We start from the raw sequence: 27862 nt of genomic DNA, 5'->3' as shown, positions 1-27862 counted from the left end.
GTTAATGAAATGTTCACCTTAGGTCATAGCGAATTGTACTTCGATTTCATTTTAGGTCATGGGAGATGTAAAAAAAAAAAAAGAGAGAGAGAGAAGTTCTTCAGAGGCAAAAATTGAAAACCAGTGAAGATGAACCAGAAGCAGACCCAACAAAGATAAAATCTCTCTCTCCGTCTGCACAAGAGAGCATGAGCTTGGTAAATAGAAACAAAAATTTTAAAACTGTAATGCAAAGGGTGGAGACAGAATAAAAGCCACCCATCTGTAGTTGGCCCCAGTTTAATAGAATGATGAGAAGATGCCCACAGGAAGGAGGTTTACAAACGGCTTCCTGCTATATGGAAAATATATCATTAGGTAAGTCAAAGCTGAGCAGCAAGAACTTCCAGCGGCAATCCATGTGGAAGGGCACCAAAACCGTCTACTGCTTCCCCACCAACTTGCGGAAAACATCATAGACCTCTGGTTTCTCCTGGGCAAACTGTTCCACGGTATTCTTCTGCAGCCAGTCAGACGAGCGCATCTGCTGCTGAAGGAGGCCAATGAGATCGCCGAGGTTGGAGCTGCCAGCTGAGGCTGGCTCCTGATGGTGGGACACAAATATCACTTCGTCTGCGCTGTCTGCTTTGCCTTCCGAGTCAGACTCACAAGGCTGGTCTTTACCTTCATTCAGGATTCCATGCTCATGTTCTTCCAGAACCTCACGGACCCTCTGCATGCCTGGAGAAAAGGGAGAGAAAGACAAGAGTTGGAACAAAAGTTGGAACAAAAGCTGGATTCGGATGGAGAGCTATGGTCCTGAAGCAACCAAACAGTGACTGACAGTTGAAGAGAACCAACTAACAGGTCTGAGCTATCAGGCCACAGTATCTTACTGGTGGGTTTGGCATACTGGGTCGCCAGCTGGGAGAGAAGATAGGAGAAGGACAACACTGACCTAGCTGCAGCCGATGTATCTTGTCCGAAAAGATGATGCGGAACCAGCCAGGCTCACTGCACTCAAAAGCTTTACCACAAGAGAGCAGGACTTTGTTGTCCAGGAAGCGCCTCCAGAGCAGCATTTCCTCTTCAAATGTTCCTCTTCGCAAGTACTGGGGAGTAAAGGAGTCAAGAAACAAGTAAGCTCTGACTCACAAGAAGGAGTTAGAACCACATCTCCTCAACTTCAGTAAGACCATGGAGACCTGAGGTTCCCCGCAGCAGGGGCGGGCGGACTTCAGGCTTTGGGGGCGGGGGGGGGTGCAATTCAATGCCACAGTTTTCTGATCGTCCTGTCAGAACAAGAATTTTGGTTTCTCAGATGAAACTATTCCCCCTCTCCCCCGTCACAAGCTGTTCTGGGGAAAATCTTGACACCCCTTCCCTCAGTTTCAGAAGGAGGAGAAGGGGTGGAAAGCTCTGTTGTGAAAAGTCACCACACAAGGCGTCTGCAGACGGGATTCATTACCTGAGTCACACCCTCAGGATCTACTCTGTTTAATAGAACCTTGAGATCCACCGACAGGAGTCAGGGGCAACATCACTCAGGGATGTGTGTATGTGTGGGAGAGAGACTTCTGGGAGTCAGAAACATGTGGATCTACTGCAAATTACCCATGGATCTACTAGTAGATCCAGACTTGCCTTCTGCCCAGCCATAGAATTAGAATCATGCAAAAAGACCCTGCCCACTAAAAATAAGGACAGATTTTAATTTTTTTTAAAAAAAGGTCTGAAGAAGAAGAAGAAGAGTTTGGATTTGATATCCCGCCTTTCACTCCCTTTAAGGAGTCTCAAAGCGGCTAACATTCTCCTTTCCCTTCCTCCCCCACAACAAACACTCTGTGAGGTGAGTGGGGCTGAGAGACTTCAAAGAAGTGTGACTAGCCCAAGGTCACCCAGCAGCTGCATGTGGAGGAGCAAAGACGCGAACCCAGTTCCCCAGATTACGAGACTATCGCTCTTAACCACTACACCATACTGGCACTCTGAAGCTATAAGGGAGGCATTTTCCTATTTCTGGGAATGGGAGACAGCCCTGCTCACAGAAGACTTCAGAGAACTGGGAACTCCATCTTCCACCAGTGGAATGAGAAAGTCAACCACAATCTTTGCAAGTTTATTTCCCTTGGCTGTGGTGATGAAAGGGAAGCACCCATCAGACTAGGGAATATTCCCAACAAATGTCTTCAAAATGGTGTACAAAAGTACCAACCCTTCCCCAAATCTATAGTCAAAGTGAATATGCAGAACAGTCCAAAAGCAGTTCTTAAAGAATTAAATTACAAGATTCCATATGAATGCAATACAAAACTGCAGAGTCTCTCTTCAGGGAAACCCTCTTAGAAATAAAAAAAAAATCAGCAGTCGCCTAAAGGCAAAAATGCTACGGTTGTAAAAAAAAGCAAACCTAGGAAAAGGTTTGGGAGCTAGGAAAACGGCTAAGGGAGCTGGGCATGTTTAGCCTGGAGAAGAGGAGGTTAAGGGGTGATATGATAGCCATGTTCAAATATATAAAAGGATGTCATATAGAGGAGGGAGAAAGGTTGTTTTCTGATGCTCCAGAGAAGCGGACACGGAGCAATGGATCCAAACTACAAGAAAGAAGATTCCACCTAAACATTAGGAAGAACTTCCTGACAGTAAGAGCTGTTTGACAGTGGAATTTGCTGCCAAGGAGTGTGGTGGAGTCTCCTTCTTTGGAGGTCTTTAAGCAGAGGCTTGACAACCATATGTCAGGAGTGCTTTGATGGTGTTTCCTGCTTGGCAGGGGGTTGGACTCGATGGCCCTTGTGGTCTCTTCCAACTCTATGATTCTATGAAAAGGAGGCATTCAGGACCCAAGAAAACTACTTCACTGCCTCATAAAAAATCTCAACATGTGTTTCTGAATTGAAACAACTAATGCTACTTCTCTACTTTACAGAAAATTCTGAGTAAGCTCTTTCAAAGGATAATTTTGGAGATGAATTATTTGAAGTGGGGCCGCAGCGGGGGCAGGGGGGGGTTGAGGTTGCTTTTACAAAAGAAAGCAATGCCTTGCCAGTGAGACAGTGAGTGTGTGCACACACCAGCCAGATCTTTCTGAAATCCATAACACTGGATGTCTGCTTGATTCACACCCACCACTGCTGAAATAGAAGGACCTGGTTTGATCCTGCAGGGCCTCCTTTCATGAGCACTGACCTTTCGGAAATCAATCCATACAAAGAAGCCTGCATTGCGGTTCAGGAAGGGAACCCCAAGGGTCTTGAGCTCATCCGTTACAAAAGTGTGGGCAGCTTTCAGCCTTTCATGATTGGCCCGTAAGTATACCTGGTTGATCCAGTCTAGCCAAGAGGAAGACACATAAGGCAGTTCAGACACATACATATAAAATTGCTTGATTTCTCAACTCTTTGATGACTGGTGGTTCAACGTTTGAACTGACTCCATTGAAAAGCATTGCATCTGAAGCCATTCAAGAATATAGTCAAGTTCTGCCTGTGGCATCAACTCATTCAAACACCGATCATCACTTGGTGTTGCAGGCGAACTATGTGCACGCACAAAGCATCCCACAGAGAAGAACGTGGGCAAGAGCTACACAACATTGCCCATATTTTGTATTGAAATGTTGGTATCACTCCATTGCCTTCTTTTCTTTATTCTCACCTTCTGCACTATTGCAGCAGCAAAACATAATGCAAAATCCTCAGGGCCTTGTCAGTTTATGCAATGCATTGCAATTTCCTGTTGGTCACATTTCAGGTGTGCACATGAAAATAATCTTAAGATAAAGGTAAAGGTAAAGGTACCCCTGCCCGTACGGGCCAGTCGTGTCCGACTCTAGGGTTGTGCGCCCATCTCACTTAAGAGGCCGGGGGGCCAGCGCTGTCCGAAGACACTTCCGGGTCACGTGGCCAGCATGACGAAGCTGCTCTGGCGAGCCAGCACCAGCGCAGCACACGGAAACGCCGTTTGCCTTCCCGCTATAAAGCGGTACCTATTTATCTGCTTGCACTTAAGGGTGCTTTCGAACTGCTATGTGGGCCGAAGCTGGGACCGAAGGACGGGAGCTCACCCCGCCGCGGGGATTCGAACCGCAGACCATGCGATCGGCAAGCCCTAGGCGCTGAGGTTTTACCCACAGCGCCACCCGCGTCCCTTAAGATACACACCTAAAAATATAAGGAGGTCCATCCAAGGCAGGCATAGGCAAACTCAACCCTCCAGATGTTTTGGGACTACAATTGCCATCATCCATGACCAAGGATTTGCCCATGCCTGATCTAAGTTTGCCCATGCCTGATCTAAGCCACTCTAACATAGGCAGAATGTCTGAAAGGGTCCCCCAAACGAGTAGACTTGTATGCAGGTGGGGCTCCCATGCAATCTGGACCCCTGGATTGAGCAGAGCTCCAGATCTCATAGGAGCTGTACACGCAAAGGGGGCTGTTTCACATGTCCAACCAAACATGCAGAGCTTGGGTATGTGGCGTCACTTCCTACTCCACACATTGCTGTGTCTATGGTGGGGAGGCTATGAAAAGGGCTGTTGTTGGCAGTGCAATCTTTTTATGCTTTAATTGAAAATGCTGCTGAATTGGCTACAGCCTGAGAATCCTGGACAGGCAAAATCTGCAGTTTTGGCAAAGCTCCCTTCTCAAAGGGAGAACAAAGCAGGGAGGGGTTGTGCGACATTCTTGGTCTCACCTCTGTCTCGGAGTAGCTGGGCCATTTTGTACTGGACAGGCCCACAGACCCCATGGAAGTAGCACAAAGAAGCCACAGCATTGGCAACATCTTGATTCAATGTGTACAGTGTCCCAAAGCGAATCCCAGCAGCAGCAAAATCCTGCAGGGGCCAGAAATTAATAATCTTTTGAGCCAACCAATGAATAAACAAATCTCTCTTACGCATGGCCTAGGCTTTTGAAATAATACCACCTGAGCATCAGGAAAAAAATGCATCTTTATGCTCAAAGATGGGAGGAAGAAACAGTTCCGACAAAGGAAGACTGGCAATTAAAATTAATGGAGTACGCAGAAATAACAAAACTTACCAGAAGAATGAGAAATCAAGAAGAGACTTTTAAAAACAGAATGGGGACAATTTATTGATTATTTGAAGATATGTGGTAAACAAATCAAAACATTAGCAGGATTGATATAAACACATGCAGTAAGAGATAATCAAGGGGAAGATAATGGAAAATTAGTAAACAGACTTGAATTGGATATGCAGTAATAAAAAGATATAAAATAAGTAACTGCAGAAATGAGGGGAGGGAAGTAGAGGGGAAGGTAAATGAGATTTGAAAGATTTTGTTTTTCTTGTTAAAAATATTTGTAAAAGTTGAAATTGAAAATAAGATAAAAAAAGAAAAGAAAAAAGCACTCACCTTAGTAATTCCCCACATCACATGGGTCCTCTGCGGATCAGGAAATCTGTGCATAAAGAGAATGCATATGTAGATGTTAGCAACAAATCAACGAGGCTTCTAGGGTATTCTGAAACACCAGAAGAAATTATACAGTCCCCAGTATGGTTCCCAAGGGCACCCACTAAGACTTATCGAGGAAACTGCAAGTTTCTCTAGTTCCCACCCAGTCCGAGTTCCTCTTCATCCTCCCCTGTGTCAGGCCTAGTTTGCTCACAGAGAGTCAAAAGACTCTCTGAGGTCTCTCTGCTCTGCTTTCAAGCTGTGTATTTCCACACCATGTTTAGGAAAACCTCCAACCATCACAGACATGCAAAAGAATTTCAGACAATTGTATGCACATAGTTCCTCTCCTCCATGGTCCTGATCCAGGGTGGGGAGCCTGTGGCTGTTGCTGGACTCAAACATCCATCATCCCCAATCAGCACGGCCAATGATGATGCGAGTTGCAGTCCACAGATATCTGGAGGGCCACAGGTTCCTCTCCCCTGAACCAGAGAGTCATTCTCACAGTGCTGCTACTGTTAAAACTGTGCCAGAAAGCAACTCTTTGAAGCCCTGGGATATTGTGGTGCAGAAGCATGGAGAGCACTTTCCCCCAGTTACAAGCCTCTAAAAAAGGGAATGTACCACACTGCTGCCAGTAGAAGCTGCCAACTTTTAACCCATCAGGACTCTTAATAGCAGTTTGTGCTGTGAAAGTGTTTGCTCAGTGCCGCTTTTCTGTTTCACGGAACTTTATAGTGTTGGCGAACCCCATTAAGAGGTGATGGAAGCACTAAAGATGCCTTTACCTGTCCATTTCAAGCACACTGTGGAATGTGGCAGAATCATCAAAAACTGACAGCATGTAGATCTCATCTACTATCACGTGCAGCTCATGCCTAGAATGGGAGAAAGGGAAAACGGGATTTTTTGGAAATGGGTAGAGAGACTGCTTGCTGCCAGGAAGTGGTCACAGTTCAGCTGGCTGCCACTAGAGAGGAGGATTTAGGTGGGCAATGCTCCCAAAACCGGACAGCAGGAATGGAGTGAAAACATCACACCTAGTAGCCACATTTGCTCTCCCATTACTAAAGACGGCAGCAAAACCTTCATGGACATTCGGTTTCCCACCGAAAAGGCTGCCTTTCACTGACATGCAAAACAGCTTGCTGATAACAACAGGGGACACTTTCAGATTGTTGCTATTTTCGGCTGGGTTCAATCTTATTGGCATTCAATCACATATGGGCAAATTCAGGCCATGTAATTAAAAGTTGATTTGGCTCTCTTGGGCAATACGTTTTGTGATAAGGAAAACGATGGGAAACAATGAAAACTGGGCAGTAAAAATTGCTGACACAACATTGTATAGGCATCCCAGCAAACAAATCAGAGGGAATGCTCAAGAAATGACCAATGGTACCTGACCTTGCAAACTTTGTGGGAACAAATCGGGATGAATGTGCAATGAAATAGGTCATCTGGAAGCAACCAGGATGCTACACAGGTGTAACTTTCCCCCAGCATTCCTAGTTCTTTCTAAAGAGGAAGCAATATCAATGGAATGGAGCCAGAAATGTATCCCCCGTCACGGCATTTGCTCCTCCAGCTCCACCACTCTCCAGTAGATGAAGACCTCCTGCGCCATTGAATGGCACCCCATCAATTCTCCTTTGCTGCCCCTTATAGCTAAAGCTCCTTCTTGGAATATGTCTAGTGTCACACCCAACTCTTGCCTTCAAGTACCACCTCACCCTACAAAATGTCCCTAACCTTTTCTGTTGAGTCTTCAGCTGAACCTCATCCTCTACAACAGGTGTGGGGAACCTCTGGCCCTCCAGATGTTGCTGAACTGCAACTCCCATCATCCCTAGCCATTGACCATGCTTGCTGGGGCTGATGAGAACTGACAAGCCAGAGGTTCCCTACTCCTGCTCTGCAGAAACTAAGTACATGTAGCCTAGGCAGATGTAAAAATGCATATTTTCACTCATCCCAGCCTACAATATTTGGTCTGTTGGACTAGCCATCTCCAAACAAAGTCTTAGATCATACCTTTTTGCAAATTCCAAGAAGTCATGTAACTCAGAGAGAGAATAGATGTCCCCCAAGGGATTATGGGGGTTCAGGAGAATTAAAGCCTTTACTCTGACACCCTATAAAACAAAAGCATCAAACTGTAAAACACAAAGAACAAGGGACCTCATATAAAATACTGCCTGTCGAGAAACCTGCGTGTCCTGAGGCACTTTGGTTTATAACATTGGTGACCCTCATTATCAGGCTGCTTTTACCTGCCTGTTGTCAGTGCATCATGAAATGTAGCAAAGCAAAGGAGCTTGGTTGAATTCTCTTTTATAGCTTTACAATATTTTTTAAATCAAAAATGTCTTGGTGCAATCAAATTCCACATAGATGGTAAGTGAACAATTGCCAAGAAAATTCAACACAGCCACATTTGGCTTTAAAAGAGGAAACGTCCCAAAACTGAAGGAATTGGTAAAAAGAAAGTGGAATGGGGAAGTGGAAAGTGTCAAATCTCACCAAAATACTTAGAGATTGTTCAAAACCTCAATCATACAAACTGAGCTAGGAAGTACATTACAGATAAAGGAAAGACTCCATCAGAGACAAGAAGATGCCAATGTGGCTAATCAGCAGAATCAAGGAAGCTATTAGAGGTAGGAAGGTATCCTTCAAAAAACAGAAGTCTTTTCTAAATGAGAACAAAACAGAGCATAAACTTTGTCAAAAGAAGCAGAAGCAAGCAATAAGGGTCCATTCATACTATCCTGTATGCCAGGCATAGGCAAACTCCAGCCCTCCAGATGTTTGGGACTACAATTCCCATCATCCCTAGCTAACAGAACCAGTGGTCAGGAATGATGGAAATTGTAGTCCCAAACATCTGGAGGGCCAGAGTTTGCCTATGCCTGCCGTATGCTGTAATAAAATATTTGTCTATCAAAGCTCCAAAGTTGTAATGCAGCAGTCAAAACACCATAATGCATCCAGCCTCTACCACACTTGGCCTCAACAATGCTTATACTTAGACCACCCTGGACCACTGAAATGAATCAAAACTAGGGGCCAGATTCAGCTAACCTGGCCCGTGAGCAGAAGCCAGTGCGAAGACTCCCACAAGCAAAGGGGCTTCCCCTTGCACCTCCCCTAAATCCACTCTGGGAGCTTGAGAAAACCCCCAGAACAGTGTACAGGGGAGACTGTTCCATCAGGTAAGCAGAAATGCTTGCACTGGCAGAACGGCCGTATTAGCGCAACACTGAATTACCCCAAAATCTAAAGGTTTATTGTATTCCATTCCACAACATCCCTGTAATCTGTGGTCCCACCCACCAATGAAGCCTTGGAAGATTCAGCAACTGTAAGATGAAGCAAGCTCACCTCTGACTGTGCATCCTGCAAGGCCTTCTTTAGCTTTTCCACAGTGAGCTGGAACGGACGGTTGCAGGTGCCGGTGACCTGAAACGCATTAAAGAATAGGCTGAGCACAAAAGCCTTCGGAACCAAGCAAAAGCTATTAGTGCTGCACATCTCAAGAAGTCTTAACAAGGACTCCACTCCCTTCAACTGGATGTTATTACAGAGATAAGAATGGTTAACACACTTCCCAGTGACATAATGAATTGAGCAGCCATTCACAGAAGCTGAAGTTCAACTTCTACTGAGGAAGGGATATTCGTGGACCTCTACAGAGGAATGCCAGAATGCTGATTTGGATACAAGCAAAGGCAGCCTTCACAGCCCAAATTACTTAAGCCTTAAATTCAGCAAACATATTCTAGGAAAGGTGTTCCAAAACTTCTTACTGTAGGGATACACACAGGTAATTTCTGATCAGAAACTTTGTCTTCTCAGAAAAACCAAATATATCTTGTGTGCAATACTTCCCTCTCTGTCAGCCAGTTTGGCAACCCATACCCAACTTTCCCTGTGACTTGGAGCCTGAACCCATTGTTTAGCAACTATTGCTCAAGTGAACTGTGAGGAAGATATGTAAAGTTGCCTGCTGCCAGAAAATGCCATAGGACAATAGCAAGGGTAGCCAACATGGTGCCCCCAGATGTTATGGACATGCTGGCATGGTGACAGATGGAAATTTCAGTTCACATCCGGACCCCTGGGTTAGAGAATGTGATGGCTGTCTGCTCTCCTTCTTACCTGACTGTCCAAATGGGCATAGACCAGCTTCACATTCCCATAGAGAAACACACTTTGGGTGATGCCTCCGTAGAATGGGGTAGCGATCAGAAAGGCTTCTGAAATCAAAAGAAGAAAGCGGGTTATCCCACTGCTGCAATTTGTGCCCCTGAAGTTTACAGCTGGGACAATGCAGCTGAGGTCAGGGTCTTTGTGAAAAGTTCCTTTCTACGAGTCCAGAGAGACCAGTTTGGAGTTAACTTTTACTTGCCCTGATTAATGTAGCTAATTAGTGCAAGTACAATGGGCAAGGGAATAAAGAAGTATACCCAGCAGAAATACGACCATAAACATTAGCAGTTTTGTTGCTATTCTTTGCAATATTCCTACTCCATTACCAACCAACAAATCCATATATTAAGGGTTGTGTTCAACTACGTTTTGCTCAAAATAGGCCTACCAAAATCCATGGACCTAACTGAGTCATTAATTTGAATACCACCCAATATTTCTCTAGTTATCTCACTTACCCCCTGGATCGCAGAGAACGGTAGCCAAAGCAGAAAACAGAGAGCCGCAGCCATTCAGTATGATCACCTGCAGAAGACATGTTGGGACAGATGTTTACTCCCATTTAGGGTAGGATAATCATCAATATGAGTGCCAATACATTACTAAAAGAACAAACAAGCCAGAAGTAAATTGACCTACATTTTCTGCTTTAAGAGGTGCAGGTGCCTTGCAATAATAGGTCAAAAATCGAGCCACTTCCTCTCGCAAGCTGAAGGAGATATAAAAGCAACCATGGAATTAGCTTCTCCCAAGAAAAGGCTTTGCTCTCCACCAGGATGCATTGCAGAACAACACAGAGAAGGTTTATGCAGAAGGCATGGAAACAGGATAAAGTTTTACTGGGCCAGCGCAAAACATTTCCGTTGTTCACACACGTACGATGCCATAAATTCCTGCACTTTATTATTGTTAATTTCCACTTTAGGTCTGATTGCATTGAGAACTGAAGGTGTAAAATGCTTAAAAGCAGCAATGGGGCACCTAAGACGCTCCAGATGCGGGGCTAAAACTCCCATCATCCTGGACCATTGACCATGCTGGCTGAGGCTGATGGGGGTTGGAGTCCAACAGCATCTGGAGGTTACTGACTCCCCAACCCTGCTTAAAAGAACCATATCCTGGTGGGATGGAGATGGCCCTTCAGATGTTGTTGTGCTACAACTCCCACCTCTCCTGACTGTTGGTCATGCTGGCTCTAAATGACTGGAGCTGTAGTCAGCAACAAATGGAGGGGCACAGGTTCCCTGGTATACTGAGCTGAGCTCCCTTTGTGGAAAAGGAGAATATACATACAGTTAATTCACTGAAAGATCAGCCCTTCCTGTTACAAGCATGTTATGTTCCTGGCTGGACCAGTTCAAACTGCATGTCCTGGGTATTTCCACAGTCCTCTTTCTTTCTTTCTTTCTTTCTTTCTTTCTTTCTTTCTTTCTTTCTTTCCTTCCTTCCTTCCTTCCTTCCTTCCTTCCTTCCATTTCTTCCTTCCTTCCATTTCTTCCAAGGCAGTGAACATAGCTTCCCCTGCACCCAAGTTATGCTCACAACAGCCTTTGGAGAATGAATGAGTTATCAGAATATATGGTTATTAAAATTATCAACTATATTAAAGAGACGACCTCAGGCGCAAAGACTTCACATGCCACACAGTTAGCAAACAATCCATTGCGCTCCTGAGGTGCTATTTTGAAATAATTCAGCACACTCTTCCACCACCATACCCCTTATGTATTTTATTTTCTGATTTCTTATACACACATGCACACAACCATGCTCACTACATCACCCTTGGTACTTACAACAATCATAGATTTCATTTATAGCCATTTCAGGCACTTTAAAAAATACTCCTCCTCCTCCTCCTCCAGAACTGTCATGACTTCTCAGCCTCTTCCACTACCTTGGGGAATATAAAGATGATGGGGAAATACTAGCTGCTCATGGAGGGGGTTAGCATGGGGCTCAGTACTTCCTACAGGGCTCTCACAGTCTTAGGGTGTTCCCTCAATAACAGCTCCTGCAGAAGGGCACTTTAGTTCAGCTCAGCCTGTCCCTCAGGGAGGAAGGGTTTTTTTTCAGCTGCAACTCACCAGAATTCAGTTCTGGCACCTCTCAAGTGGGCACCATTGCCATTCTAAGACAACAAGGGAGGTGTTCATGGTGAGTTCCTGCACCTCTTTTTCTAGAAAAATAGTATAGGCATAACCAACCAACATCAAACCACAGGATTCTAGATGGCCCCAGCTCTCTGCTGAAACGTGTTTCACAGCTCAGCAAAGCAGCTGACCTGGGATCCTGACCTGCTTAGAGAGCTCTGACTTTGCCTGCCTGGAAAAGGCTCTCTTTATTGCTTGTACTGCACCTGCAATCTCCTGCAGAACAGGATAATAATTTCCTTGTAGGTGCAGAAAATAGGGTGAAGATACTTATGAAGGGGAAAAGATACAGGGCAGTTACTACTCACAACATATGGCCCTTCCAGTCAGGATATTGTAGCAGTGGAGGTTCTATGACGTTCATGTCACTTTGCGTCAGCTATTAGCAAAGAGAAGGAAAGGGCACAATAATTAAGCAAGCCAAACTGGTCTGGAAAAGGTAAGAATCAAACCTGTAGAACCGAATGCTCCCATCCTGCTGGAGGGCATTCGTCTTACAAGTTACAAAACCCAAAGCATGCAAATCTATATTGGTCAGCAAGGCAAGTCCATCCCATTTCCTTTCACGGGAACAGACGCACTGCTAGTGCTCCTGCAACATTATTATCAGAAGAGGACCCTCATTCTGGAAAGAGACACTGTCTAGAAGTACCCAGAATTTGAAAGTCAAAGAAACACCCTAAGTTAAGAAAATAACAATAATTTTGATTTCTATTATTGTTTAAAGCTTGGTCAAGGTAAGATTGCTAGCTTGGGAAACATTTCCATCCCTTCTAAAGGGTGTGGCTCCTCTGCAGAGTCCTGTCTCAATCCTCCTCTGGGTCCTTGGCCCACTTTCTCCCCCAGTTGTTTTGGGGATAGATAAATTCATGCATACTAGGGAAGCAAGGGCTTGGGGCAGGAATGGGGCAGGAAGTTCTCTCCAATATTTGAAAGTGTTTGGTGGTTGACTGCAAGAAACCCAAGAGAGGTGCCATGTTCCCACCACCACTACTCTGGAAAAGGCACAAATGGAAAAGAAAGGGGTCAACAAGTATTCATATCAAGATGCTTCAGCATGTAAAATTAAGCCTCTGAGGGCTAAATGATTTGGGAAGAGAAAGAGCAACACCCCCAGCACAGCTCAGGAATCTCTTACCCGCTTGGACATCAGATCAAAGCACAGCTTGTTTTCACTGGTGCCAAAATTAATGATGCCCTGGAGACAGAGACAGAAGTATTGTTAAGAAAAACAATCACTGCATGTATATGTATTTCACATTAGCTGACGTGCTATTACCCCGTTAAAAAATGTGTGAACCAGAGTTCCTTTAAGTACTGGGGCCGATGAGCACTTTGGGAAATAGATTTTTTTAAAGATCAGGCATATAAACAAATAGTATGTAATTTATTCTTCAATTCACTTGTGAATGTATCTGAATCCAAGATTCCTCTTTTTGTATAATTACGTGAGAGGCTTCAGCTGTAAATTTGCATGCATTTACACGGCACATATTCATATTCCTCAACGAAATCATTTCATGCCGTTCATTTATGTTCATATATAGACACTTCATCATTCATACAGTGTGAAAGAAACTGCAGGTCAGTAAGTATGGATACTATTTTTCTTGGAGACAGTAGCTTGGGGAGTCACCATGTTTACCCAGTTAATTTATTTATTTACTACATTTGTATACTGCCTTTTCTCTAATAATTTGTGGTGTACACAGATCTCATTTCCCCCCTCACAACATCCCTGGGAGGTAGATTAGGCTGATAGTTATTGGTCCAAAATTACCCAGTAAGGATTTGAACCCAAGTCTTTCAAGTCCAGTTCAACATACATCATGCTAACCGATTTGAAAGCAAAAGACATGGGCGTAGGCAGGATTTTTGTTGGCGGGTGGGGGACAGGACTTTTATTAGGGGGGGCAGAACCAATGTGATTGATCAGTTAGTTACTTCTATTGTTTTACTTGGCTACAACCATGTATGTTACTGTACCTTACTTTATTGTATTTTGTCTTTTTCAATTTTTTTGTATTTGTGAAAATTGAAATAAACATTTTTTTAAAATAAATAAATAAATAATTTTTGTTTTTGAAGGCTCACAGCAGAAACAGAGTTTACTCACAGTGGGGTTTTTGTCCTCTTCATACTTGTCGGCATGATAGGCCCTGTACCCTTCCTCTGTGGACCCCCTGAAGATGTTGGCAATATTGCCTCGGACTGAGAGGTATGGGCTGCTTTGGAAATCACTATGGTTGCAGAAATCAAACACATAGGCTGTCCTGTCCAAGACGGGCCGCACCAGCTGTGTGGTCCTCACTTCTTGCTGTGCCCCTTCGCCTGCCCCAGTGCTATCGGAAAATGCTTGGCTAAGGTCCATGCCCTGGGGCAGCCCGCTTGCAAAGGAGCCGTTATTGCTTTGTTTTAGGATACTGAGCATCTGGGCGAAGACGTTGAACATGCGGAATTCGTGGTCCCGTTCCAGTTCAAAGCGTCGCTGCTCCAGCTGTATCCGCCGCTCCTCTGCCTCCAGGTCCCGTTGGAGCCGCCGTTCCTCCATCTGCAGAAAGCGCTCCTCCATGTCCCGCTGCGCCGCCAGGGTCTTCAGCAAGAGCGCGTCCAGGGGATCCTTCAGCCGCTGGGCTTTCCGCTTCTTCCGCAGGCGGTGCAGGGTGGAAAAGCCAGGCCGTGGCCCCAGACTTTGGATCCGGGATGACGAAGCCATGTTGGGTTCACTGAAACCTGAAGGAGGAAACAGATAAAGGGAAATTCCTTCCTTTGAGGCACAAAATCATTTCACACTTCTTGACTACGGTCAGACTTGCTTGAACCGTCTGCCATCGGTGCCTTTAATTACCATCAGTCCTGTCCATAGGAGAATCTCAAAGCAAACCAAACTAGTAAGGATATTGATAAATCAACATAACATAAGCAGCATTTGCTGGCTGAGGCCAGCAGTCCACCTAGTGCAGTATCCTGTTCTCACAGTGGCCAACCAGCTGCCTGGGGGAAGCCAGCAAGCAGAACCTGAGCACAACAGCAGTATCCTCCCTGCAACTGGTATTCAGACATTTAGTGTCTCCCACAGTGAAGGTCTTCATGGCTACTAGTCATTATTCTCCATGAATTTGCCTAATCCCTTTTTAAAGCCATCCAAGTTGGTGGCCATCGCTGTTTCTTGTGAGAGCAAATCCCATAGTTTCCTGTGGGAAGAAGTATTTGCTGTCCTGAATCTTCTAATGCCCAGCTTCACTGACTACCCCCAAGTTGGAGTATTTTGTAAGAGGGAGGAAAAACTTTTGCCAATCCATTTTCTCCATAATTTTGTGCACCTGTATCATGTTCCCTTACTCAAATTTTTCTAAACTAAAATTTTGAATGTTGTAACCTTTTCTCATAAGGTTTCCTGCCCCTTTGTCGGCCTCTTCTGAACCTTTTACAGCTCTCAAATGTCATTCCTGAGACAAGATGCCCAAAACTGTATGCAGTTACAGTCACACCATAGATTTTTATAGTGGCATTATGATATTGGCAGTTTTATTTTCAGTTCTATTCCTAATGATTCCTAGCATGAAATTGGCACATCCAGAAATGCGCCCTTTCCTTTAACTTTTTGCAACAAGTACCTGATATACAGATGCAACTCATTCAGCATCGTGCTTCAAACAAGTTACAGAAACTGACATAGAATCATATTGTAGGGTTGGAAGAATTGTAGAATTGGAAGGGATCCCAAGAGCCATCTGGGCCAACTCCCTGCAATGCACGTGGCTCCCACTGTTTCAATTTCTAAAATAACCAATGCTGGAGATCAATCTTGGTGGATGCCATTTCCTCTCAGAGAAGCTCCTTCACCTTTAATTCTAGGTAAAAGGTAAAGGTAAAAGGTATATTCTGTACCTTAATTCTATACAATGGTTGGCTGTAGTGGCTGAGCAAAAGGTTTTCAAACGCCCTAGAGATGGCTTGATCCCAGCAAGCCACCAGTCAGAATTATAATTGGTTCCAAATAATGGATGGTGTGGAAGCTCACATTCTGAAGTCTGATACCAACGATGCCAAACTAAGCATCTACTACACTGGTACATCTGCTCATGGTATAGATTTCCCCTCATGCAAGGTGACTTGAACAGAGGTATTATTGTAGACTCAGCATTTAGAGTTATTTATTTGCTTTGTGGCATTTAAAACTCCAGGCAGAGGTGGATTTAGGGAAGTTTTTAATGTATGACATTTTATCACTTTTTTATTCTGTTGGGAGCCGCCCAGAGTGGCTGCGGAAACCCAGCCAGATGGGCAGGGTATAAATAATAAATTGTTGCTATTATTATTATAACCAGTTGCAGAGTCACAGGGCCCCACAGGAAGCACTGCTATAATGATGAACAATGGAAGGTGGGGATTTTGGTGCTGCACAAGGTGCCACTGAAATGTTAAGCCCAAAGTCCGCCACTGCTCCAGGATCCAAAGCAGCCTGTCTCACCCAGAAATCACCCAAACCTCTATTTTAAACCCTTTTTTTTGTAGTTTGAGTCATGGATTTAGTTTACTGTTTTGCATTGTTCCCCATTTGACACATGGGACAATTCCAAGAAAGTCAGCATTCTGTAAACTCAGGTTACTATTTGTTAACTGCAAAGGGCATTTAGCTGCAGAACTCATTGCCTCTGAGTGTTTCAAAGGCCCAAAGTATACCATTTATTTATTTAATTGCCTTTCTGCCTGAAACATGCCCAAGGCAATGTTCTGTGGCTTCAGATAAAGACAGGATAAAAGTTTCACAAATCAGCACATCAGGACCCTTAGAGGAATTGGGGGAGGGGGGACGGACACAACACACCTGCATTGGGGGGGGGGGAGGAGAGGCTGAAATTATGCTGTATTACAAAACCAGAGGACAGGTAAGCCTGGTCTCAATGCAGGAAAGAGGGACTTGGCATCAAAGGACTGGGAATTCTTGGAGATATCAGGGAAAGGCACTTGATTAAAAATGAGTTTTGTAACTAAAACAGAGGGTTGTAGTTTTCTGGGAAAACACAGATTGGCTGGTGGGGGGGGGGAAGTATATGCCTCATCTTTTATAGAGCAAAAGAGAGATTGTAACTGACCACTCTGAAAGCCAGATCCCTCAGAAAGTGGATTCTTTGCTTTCCGATCCTCTGCTGACATAACTAGCACGCAGCACAAAAACAGTGTTAGCTCCTGGCAGGACATCAAATGGTTGGTTACTTAATGTATTGTTGTTGTATTTTTACTGTGAGGGAAAGTGGTGCTTGTGGGATTGTCTGCCTCGGGGGCACTAGGCTAACTTCACCTGCTGGGTACTGTGTACCTTGACTTGAGAGAAGGGGGGGCAGCATGTGATGCCCCCCCCTCCAGTGCCAACTTGTCTCGGGTGGGGCCTGCTCTGTTGTGACCAAGAGGCCCTTGCCGTGTCGACGTTAAGTGAGCCGATCCCGCCGCCGTCCTACCTGAGGGCGAGACACTGGTCTCGATGGGCATCTCCAGCCTGGAGAGGGGCGAGTCGTCCAAAAAGGCCCTCTCCTCCTCGGGGGAGCCCCCCGGCTGGTAAGTGAGAGAAGGCGGCGGCTCCGGCGTCAAGCACTGCTCCACCTCGGAATCCACCTCCTCGCATTTGATCTCCATCAGCTCCGGGGGCTGAGAGGGCGGGAAGGGCAGAGCCGACGAGGGTGCCAAGTGGGGACGGTAGCTTTCCACCAGGCTCCCCGGCGGCAGGACTTGTTGCGCCATCAGCAAGGCGCCGCTGCTGCTGCTGTTGGCGGCGGCGGCGCTGTAGGCGAGGGACGGCCGGCTGGCCAGGACCCGATCCATCACGTCGTAAAACTTCCAAGTCCTGCCCCCTCGAGGGGCCTTGTTGTTCTCCTTGATGCGGCGGTACTCCAGCTTCATCTTCTTGATCTTCTCCCGGCACTGGTCGCCCGTGCGGTGGATGCCCTTCTCCCGCAGCACCTCGGCGATCCGGTTGAAGACGTGCTGGTTCCGAAGGCAGCTCTCCAGCTCCGCCTGCACCGACTCGTCGGCCCACAAGTGCAGCAGCTCCACCACCTCGGGGTCCGACCAGTTGCTGCCCCGCTCGTACTTCTTCCCTCGGAAATCCATGCTCGACCCCCGGCCTCTGAACCTGCCGCCGCCCCCTCGGCAAGGGGAAGCCCAGCAGCTCCCCAACAGCAGCAGCAGGAAGCGCAGGGGACGGGCATTAGGGAGAAGCGGCCGGCAAGGCGCAAGGAGTGCTTGAAACCCTCATCTGGGGCTGGCACGGACTTGACCCGCTTCAGTTTATTGGTGCTAAAGCTTTACTGTCGGGGATCGTCTTTAGGAAGCGGGACGAGGGGCGAATGCATTTATCTTGCCCCCCTCTCTTTTTCTCCTGCTGCAGAAGCCGCAGCGCGGAGTAAATCGGATTGGCACGGCTTGGCACGATTGCTGCCCCCCCTTCTGATTTTTTTTTTTTAACAAAGCGAGCTCCCGGGTGATGGAGGCGGAGGAGGCCAAATGAGCCTGTTCACATCCGGTGTGATGGCACATGCGTGCTTCCTTTATTCCGGGATAACTTTGGTCCGTGTCAATCACCCGTCCCGGCCGAGCTAGGCTGGGCTGGGCTAAACAAAGCGGAGCCGCGCGAAGGCACCAGGGGGCGGTGCTTAGGGAAAGCTCCGCCCCTCACAGGGCCGACCCCTTTCGAAGATGCGAACGCTGGCCGGAATAGACGGAACCAGCAGCCCTGCGGCGAAGGCGAACTTCCCAGAACGGGCAAATAAGTAACAGGATGGGGCGAAGGGACGCACAGGGCTCGAAGGACACCGAGTCTCTGCCAGATCCAGCGGCCTCTAGAGGCTTTGCCTTGCCTTTGTGATGATGAGAAAACGCGCTTTTAACGCTTGCAGGTTGTTCTGTGCCCGCGCTGGTAGGATTCAAGCTCGGCACAGTTCAATGTTGGATCCGAAAACGCCGCAATATATAGCAGCGGTTGAAGCTTCTAGGAATGAAGATGGGAAGCCAGATCTGCCTGGCTTTTATTTCTCTTTTCAAAAGCATGCCTGTTTCAGGGATAATTATACGCTAGAAGTGGGCAACAATTAAGACTTTTGTAATCACAGTACAACAGGTCGCGATTCTACGCATCTGCGCGTACAGTTTGGTTTTACAGAAAGTAAAGCCTATGGCAGGTGCAGTCGTTACTCATCTAATTTTTACTTGCACAGACCTTGATGTTCAATTCAAAAAGAAGACGACGATTGCATTATATTCCTATGCTGGTTTAGGAGGTTTGACATACACTTCCCTTGACTTTAGGAGAACTTTTTTATTATTCTGTTTCGATTATTTACTTCATTTATGTATTGGCCTTCCTCCCAAAGGAGCACTCCCCAAAGAGATCTCTTTTGCCCATCACTACAACCCAAGTGAATCCAGTTTGCCAACATACTTCTTCAAAGGGAACAGTCCCACATTTTTCCTGGTTATGGTTCTGTTCAACTGCACAACAGCAAAAAGATGCGGTGAGAAAGAAATGTTGAGTTCTGCTTGTGAAAGCCAGAAGAAGAAGAAATGATAAACACTGGCCCATAAACTATTGCACATGTTACCCTTCAAAAAGTGAAATATGCAAAAAGTAGAGATTATACTCTACAGAGTAGTACAATTCAACATTTGAATGCATTTGCTAATATTTATAAACTCATATAATGCTTTAATTATACAATATATACAATATGTATGAACGCAAAAAAGCAAAAACAACTCCACCCACCTTCAAATAAATTATTAATAAATATTGAATATGAACAATATAATATCACACTCGCTTCAAAAGTATGAGCCAGCTTTCCAAATGTACTCTTATAAGTACAAATAATTTATTCCTCTTCTTAAGATTTGTAATTATTTTTTATATATTGAGTTACCAAATCTCAGCTTTTAATAATTTTTCTTTCTTTAATTACTGGCCTATTCCATTATTGTTACCATAATTGGATATCAGCCAAGGACCATTTTCAAACTTTAGGCTGCATTCCTATACCCACTTAGCTAGGAGTAAGCCCCATTAAACCAATAGGAGTGTGCTGTGAGTTGTGCATAGTAATTATAATTTATTATTTTTATCATCTGAGAACTGCAACACAATGTTGTAGTGCATCCCACCCTGTAAGAGGGGTGCTTTTTAGGACTCCTGAGAGCTTTGAGCAGGAAGCTGGTGCTGTTCAGGTCTTGAGGAGGGGCGCTTCAGGAGTTGGGGAAGTGGGGAAAGGCATGTTTTTCTTTGCCCCCCCCCCCTTCCCCAATTTTCATCTAGGCTGCCAGATTCTACCCCTTTCTCCTCTTTCTCTGTAGGCTCTTCAATCTGAAGGTTGCATTCCTGGCCAGTTGTGCAGAAAGGCCTTTAAATATTCAGATTAAGAAACACTCCTGATTTTTAGAGAAAGGGGAGCAAAAATAAAAATTCTCTTTTCCCACTTCAAGCATTGCAAACTTTCATATCTTTCAGAATTCTCCTTAACCCTTACATGCTCGCTCGCTCTCTGTGTGTGTGTGTGTGATTTATAATTAGACAGTCTCTGAAATGTGTTGAACATTGCATATCTAAGGGGATGGTCTCCCATGCTGAAGACTTAGCAATTTTTCCACCTGGACCGAAAAAAGTTCCATGTCACTTGAAAGCTTGCAAAAGTGCAAGACAAAACAGACCGTTTTGTGTTCTTCTTTGAAAGCTGCACCTGCTGTGAAAGAGACTTACCAACAGATGGCGGTAGGCCCCCACATTTCCTGGGTGATCAGCCAAAAAGCAGCTGAACTTGCAACCTAATTTGGACTTTCAGTAGGACTTCAGTGGCTGGAACATACCAGGCTGTTGAGCTGGGAGCATGAAAAACATGTTCAAGCCAAGAGATCTTGGCAGTGTGGGGACTTTGGTCCAGAGTTAAGAAGTATCCGGATGCCAGCATTGGTTTCTTTTGAGTTTTTGTTCTTTTCTGTTCTCCAAAGCGGATGACTTTTCCCATAAGGATGATTTCAGTTGAAACAAACTAATTTTGCAGTTTCCACAAAGGAACAGGGCGGTGGGTTGGAGCATGTAAATATCTGCTTATCTTGTTTTAAAATGCACCCGAAAAATGACATGCAGACTAACTTTTTGAAGACTTCCCAGAAGGTTCTTTGCATCCTTGCACATTGCAATGTCCGTCAACAAGAAAACAAGCAACGTGTTGTTGGAAATGGCTAACACATGGCCGTAGAAAAATAGAGCATCAGAGCACAGGCCCATCTAGTTCTGCATCCTCTTCTCACAGTGGCCAACCAGATGCTTGTGAGAAGTTCTCAAGTAGTACCTGAGCACTCTCCTCACTGGTGATCTGCAGCAGATCTTTGGGGGAGCAGATCTCAGTGTAGATTTTTAGTCCCTCCTTGTTCCTGATGTAGGTCTTCACTTGCCACTTCTTCCCTGGCTGGGGGCGGGGCAACATTTTGTGGTTTGTCTCAGGCTCCGAAATGTATTGGGCAGGCCCTGTGGCTATCACTAAACCTGGGGGAGTGAATTTCATAGCTTAATTATGCAGTGTGTGAAGAATTTTCCATTGTAGGTCTTGAGTCTTCCAACATCCACCTTCATTGGTTTATTCCAGATTCTAGTAGAATGAGAATGTGAGAAAACCTTCATCCTATGTATTGTGCATTCATAATTATCTACACAGTTGATGGTATTAGGATAGTTATCTGCGCTCCTGAAGTACCGGTAAATACGATTTGCGCCCTCAAAGATTTTAGAGCAGTCACACTACTTTGCATTGTATGTCCAGTAGTTCCCTCCTGAAATCCCATATACAGTGGTTCCTCAGGTTACAGATGCTTTGGGTTACAGACTCTGCTAACCCAGAAATAGTACCTCGGGTTAAGGACTTTGCTTCAGGATAGAACAGAAATCGCGCTGTGGTGTCAGCGGGAGGCCCCATTAGCTAAAGTGGTATCTCAGGTTAAGAACAGTTTCAGGTTAAGAACGGAACTCCAGAACGAATTAAGTTCTTAACCCGAGGTACCACTGTACTACAAATGTTCTATTTCTTCTTCTTTCCAGTTCAGCTTCTAATTGCGCTACAGCACAAGGGGGCCTTGGCAATGTGCTGCATTGTATCGCCTTCTTTGTGATGTAACCACTCACATATACTTCAGGTTAATAACGGATACCAGTATTCATGTGGGCTTTTGTTTTTTAGTGAGTGGGCGTTTTGTTTTGTTCCGTTTGGTGGAAATGAGCAATGGCGTAGCAAAGCAATCATAGCAAACATAAGAAGTGTACAGATTGCAGGCTTTTTCCACTTAGCTTGTTGGGGGGGAGGCCCCCCTGACTGACCAACCACAAAAGCTGAGGCTGCTGAACAGACTCCTAGGCTGGGCTCTTGTTTGGGGGGGGCATTGTTGGGATGGTTGTTGCTGTTGGACCTTGTGGAAATTTTTCAGTTGGGTTGTATATTTTTTTAATGTTTCATTTATTGTTTACGACTACTATTCTTATGTTGCGATTATGCATTTTTAAAAATGTTGTAAGCTACCATGAACATGGTTTGAAGTGTGGAGCCGATGAAAGAAACTTGTTTGTCAGAAGCAACCCAGCAATAAAACCCGATTAACAGAGGCAATAATTCAATCTTGGTTTCAGATTATTACAGCTGCAGAACTAAAAAAAACTTGGTTCACTCCATGGGAAGGTCTTGTAAGGCCATAATTAAAACTAAAGGTTACTCAACTAAGTATTGTATATCTCATTTTTTCTATGTGTTTCACGTTTTTTCTTTATGACTGCTGTTGTAATAAATAATCCTTCATAAAAGTTATTGCATTACATTCTTCATTAAATTATCTTTCCATTGATATATAATTTTATGGTATTACTCCATAAAATGGTGGTGTTATGAGCCATCAAACCTCAGAAATACACTTTTCCCCAAAGGTTTCCACAATTTTGGTCACTAGTATATGTATGAATGTACAGATGAAATTATGGGTGCACAAGTAACTAAAAAAAAGAGTGAGAGAATTCAAGTTGTTGGGAGCATGGATGATGGAATGGGCAGTTAAAGTCTGAATGCAACAATGGGGGGACATTGGGGAAGCATTGCTAAACAACTGATAAAGTGAGTTTATGTGTGGGCAATCCAGTATACATCCACTAATATCACACTATTAATGTATCAACAACATGTTGCTCCACCACTTACCATAAAACAGCAGTCTGAAGCGGCCCTTTCTGCATACCATGGGTAATTTTACAGTCCACTTATTCTAAATTAAAAAGCCCCGAACACCAGAGCTACAAGTGTCCTGAAATCTAGCTCAAGTGGAGGCTGCTTGAGTTTTTCAGGGTCTGCTTTTAAATATTTTAGTAGAAATGCATGATCTGCTCACATTTTTTTAAATGTACAAATTATATTACTAGCTCTAATTGAATTGTCAGTATCTGTACTTGCATTTTATTTCCCTCAAGAGAATCTGTTTCAGTTTCTCTCTGTTTTTCATTTTTCCACTCTTAAGTTTGGTTCACTCTCATTTCCTCATATAACTGCAAACATTTTTAAAGTGTCTACACGGCAGTTTGTACACATTTTTGGGTCCTTTTATTTTCTCTTAATACACATATTTTTGTATGCAATTTTGCCTAGAAAATGATTTTTTACAAGCAATTTCCCCTTCATATAATGCTTTCTTGTACATCCTTTTCACTAATACACTCATCCTATGGGACCCTTTTTGCTAATATTGGTTGGCATTCTCTGCCTCGGGAGACAATGGAAGAGTGTGCCTTATATAATTCTTATATAATTCTATACACATCCTTTGCATAAGGAGTGCACTGCAAAATTCAAAGAAGTGCAGTTTTCAAGAAAGTTATGTTTCAGTTCTTTTTGTTTGTTTGTTTGTTTGTTTGGACACCATTAATTATTAGGTAATTTCACATTTAAAATGCAAACTGAAATAATTTATTTCCCATCCCTATTCAGACCTCACTGTTTATAATCCCACCACCACCAGAGGCAAGTGATGCAAATCTTTTAATAAAAATGAATATTCCCTTTCATCTAGAATGAAGTACTAATAATAGCAGGCTAGCAGTTATTGAAGGCTGTACGTAAAGGCAGTGGGAATGACATGTTGTGCCTTAAGTCCCATGCTTGATAGGTATCCCTTTTAAAGACACCCCATTAAATCCCTTTGATGGGTGTGATGGAATGGCATGCATTACGATTTGTATGTATACACCATTCCTACCTATGTTAATCTGGGCCCTACTAGGCCTGCAGAGCCCTGGTTGAAGGACCTAATTCGCATTGGTGCAATGACCAGGAATTGGCATCATATGACTTAGCATTGTTTGGATCTCCAGATTAACAACCTAGACATTTCTTTGCCGTGCATTTAGAATTATATGTGTACCAAACAATCCTGAAAGGTCCTTTTTTGCAGCTAATTTCATAGACTTCTGGAATCATAGAATTGTAGAGTCAGAAGGGACCCTGAGAATCAACTAGTCCAACTCCCTGCAATGCAGGAATATGCAGCTGTCCCATATGGGGATCGAACCTGCAACCTTGGCGTTATCAGCACCATGCTCTAACCAACTGAACTATTCAGGCTTTCCAATTTATTTTCATTGTTTCTTTTTCCACTCTTGATTTTGCTTTTTCCTCATATTCCATCTCGGCAAGTTCTCAAGGAGCCTTGAGAATTATGAACAGTGCATCCTGCACCAAAACTGTCAAAATGTCTTTGTTTAGCAGGTCCATTAATTCAATCCTAAAGCAGAGCCCAAGGAAAAGATAGGAGCCAATGGGTAGTTGAATCTTCTTTAGCTGATATCAAGGGCTTCAAAGTTCTACCTTGCCCTGCTTACAATAGATGCACTTTCTAAACCAGCATTGCTTATTCCTTCCTTGGCCTTCTTGAAGACTGGTGACATTCATCCAAAAGTCACTAGTAGTTCAACTACTGCAGTGGCTAGAGTACAGAGGCCCTTGTAATGTACATTTATAGAAGGGTTGTTTTATTTTTAGAAACACACAGAACCTTTGACCTAAGAATTAAAATTCCAGAAACATGGGAATCAAAGCTGGAAAAACAGAAGTTGATGTCCATTGAGATCCTCACAGCAGGACAACAGTCATATTGTCCTACAGCGATGAGTTTATTATTCAAGAACATAGTCATCACAACTGAATGAAATGCTGCAATCCGTAATGCATTATCAAAATCTGATGATGTTCTTGGGGAACAAAAGGTGATGATACTACATCAGGGGTCAGCAAGGTTTAACTTGCCTGGGCCGGTCCCATGGAAATTCCTCTGTGGGCTGGATCGTGTGTGTGCATGAGCACACACGCCTGCGATTTTTGGCATCTGCACAGACACGATTTTCGGCACCGTGGAAGCGAGTCCCTGCTCCGCGCTGCACCTGTTTAGCACAACACATGACTGGGCGGCTCTGTTTGGGGGCGGCTTGTGGGCCAGTCAAATGACCTCTGCAGGCCACTTCCGGCCCATGGGCCTTAGGTTGGTGACCCCTGTACTACATAATGCGACACGTCATCCTGTGACCAAACATGTTTTCTGCATGCTGCACAGCTTCATCCATTTCTGAGTTCAGAAGCTCATGTTGTGAGACTCCCATTATTTTCCATAGGAGATTATTTTAAAGACAAATTGAACTTGCGTTACTTCCAGCATCATGTTTTGTTTTCAAGCCTTAGATGGCTTAGACATCAAAGGGAAGGAATGGGCTGAAGAACTGCCTTGTAACTGAAATCCAGACTATACCTTTCCCAGGAGATACCATAATTTTTAAAAGACTTCAAAGCAGCCAAAGGATCTAATTTGGATTGGAGCCATGGCAATGGAGGAGAGGGTTAACCCTTCCTCCTCATATCATTTCCCCAATCAAAATCCACACCACTCTACCCCAAAGCTGCTATAAACTGCTTCAGAGAAATACTCCCCAAAGCAGAAGGGATTACATTTTTTTCACCCTGCCACTAATAGGAATTCCACTGCATTCAACTACAGCAGTCAGTCTAGTTATTTCAACCCAGAGGCACACTCTATTGTTTCTTGAGGGAGATGGATAACAACCAACTAAAAAGCTTGATCTGCCACTCCCATTATATGAATCCTAAGCATGCTAGGAAAACACATCCCTGAATCATGCCAAGTTTCCGCGAAACAAAGGCAGTCACTAAGTATCCTGTTGTGAACATAGATCTTCCATCGCTTGTGCTTTGAACAGAAATTTCTGAAATAAGTATGGATCTGATGAGCCCATTTACCGGTGCTTGTCTCAGAGTTGTCATGCCTGGGCAAGTGATAGCGCAAATGATGGCTGGTCAGTTCCAGGCTATGTATTTAGATGGAACCACTTCAGTTCGGTTTTACAGAGAAACTCCTTTGGTTGGCTGGTGGATGAACTGCACTGAGAAATAGGGCATGTGACTCTGTTGATTCTCCCAAATGTTTCAGTCACCTTTAATATCTTTCCACACCACCAGTCGAGGTTGGCGACTGGAAACTCTCCAACAAGTACTTCCTGCCTAACCAGGGAATTGCAGGAGATGGTTCTGGAAGGATGGCTGCTCCACACTTTAGGAATTATCTCATGGGTGCTATAGAGATTCCTCTTACACTCTGTGCTATTTAACACGGGAGAGATTGTATAGAGATTTGGGTCAGGAATCTACCACGTGCTGATGACACTCAATAGTATCTTGATCTTCTGAGGAAGCTGTGGGTCCCTGAATGTTTGTGTGTTCCTTTGCTTTGAGATGTCTGGGTTATGAGACCTAGATCTTAGACCTCAACTGTGGCACTCAGCTGGGAATTGAAACTCTGTCAGGTGTCAACCACAATGCCCAGAATTCTTTGAGAGAAATGATGTGCTTTAAAGGTATAGTGGGTCCACAGTCTTGGATGGTGGTATTTGTGTAAGATTCCAGGGACTATTACACAAAGATGACCTTTACAATTACATGACTTCTCAGTTGGATAGATTACAGTTAAAATTACATATAATGGACTGACTGGAACAACCCCTTAAGTTAGAAAGGCTGAAGGTCTTAAAAAAATAATAATCAAATCATTGGCTGCATCATTGAATCTTCCATGTCTCATAACTCAAGCTGCTGCTACATTGAAGATGATAGCAAATATGAAACTGTGAGTGACGTAAGAAAGACACAGCCACAGACAGGTTGCAAACCAGCATGTTGCGCATTCTTGGCTAACTTATTAATATGCATTTTGGCCCACTTTTAATATTAGGCAATAGACAATCTGCGTACATCTGAAATGCATTGGGCATGCATTTATGAGTTCCATGCTTCTAGACCAAAAAAGAGGAAGAACATGCACTGGACCCTTAACACAGAGAGCAGGAATATTGTCTAAGAAGAAGAGAAGAAGAGTTTGGATTTGATATCCCGCCTTTCACTCCCTTTAAGGAGTCTCAAAGCGGCTAACATTCTCCTTTCCCTTCCTAGTGCCCCAGGCCTCCTGCTTCTGCATGTTGAAATTATGGCTGCTTTGCAAGAATGCTGCATTTAGGATTTCACCTTCCTCTCCCTCAAAGTAAAGAGAGGGTGCTTCTACACTTACTATTTTGGGGTGGGTTTCAATCACACACTTGCAAATTAGGGTCCCACAATTGCCATGGATATGGAGGTCCTGTGCTATAATAGGAATGCATTGATAGTCAGTTGTCACAGTTGTGTATGAAGGCTTTATGCACACTCCTTGCATTTACTTTTTCAGAAGGGTAGCATTTGCTGTTTCTTTGCAAACTAACAACAATTTTGAAAAGTGTGGTATTAAAAACATCACTGCAAAGACCAACCACAAATTTGCTCGCACGACCCAAAGAGGAAGAACCCTTTTTGTAACTGAAAATGCACCATGTACACATTTATCTGGGAAAGAGATCAATAACTAGCTCAAGTGTTCTAGCTAAATTAATTAGAATGTGGGATCAGATGTGATGATTGCTGCACAATAAGTCTCTCTTGGAAGGCCAAGGAAGCCTGTTGTTGGCTGATAAGACAGCTTGCT

General features: G+C 44.3%; 1 protein-coding gene across 1 annotated transcript; it reads right to left on the bottom strand.

Annotated features, from left to right (window-relative positions):
* Positions 1-263: 263 nt before the first annotated feature.
* LOC310672931 (1-aminocyclopropane-1-carboxylate synthase-like protein 1) lies at positions 264-19543 on the bottom strand. The gene is made up of 15 exons (XM_083430615.1): positions 17236-19543; positions 13890-14506; positions 12912-12971; positions 12082-12152; positions 10260-10329; positions 10079-10145; positions 9570-9667; positions 8793-8870; positions 7443-7543; positions 6197-6286; positions 5364-5409; positions 4675-4816; positions 3166-3308; positions 938-1091; positions 264-720 (listed from the first exon to the last, which is right to left on the bottom strand). Exons 1-15 carry the CDS (start codon positions 17882-17884, stop codon positions 422-424), a joined length of 2685 nt encoding a protein of 894 aa, XP_083286741.1. The 5' UTR covers positions 17885-19543; the 3' UTR covers positions 264-421.
* Between the last annotated feature and the right edge of the window lie 8319 nt (positions 19544-27862).

Source organism: Podarcis tiliguerta (assembly GCF_965153285.1).
Source record: "Podarcis tiliguerta genome assembly, chromosome: 1".
Lineage (NCBI taxonomy): Eukaryota > Metazoa > Chordata > Lepidosauria > Squamata > Lacertidae > Podarcis > Podarcis tiliguerta.
Note: the sequence above shows the minus strand (reverse complement) of the source record. Positions and strands in the feature narration are given on the sequence as shown.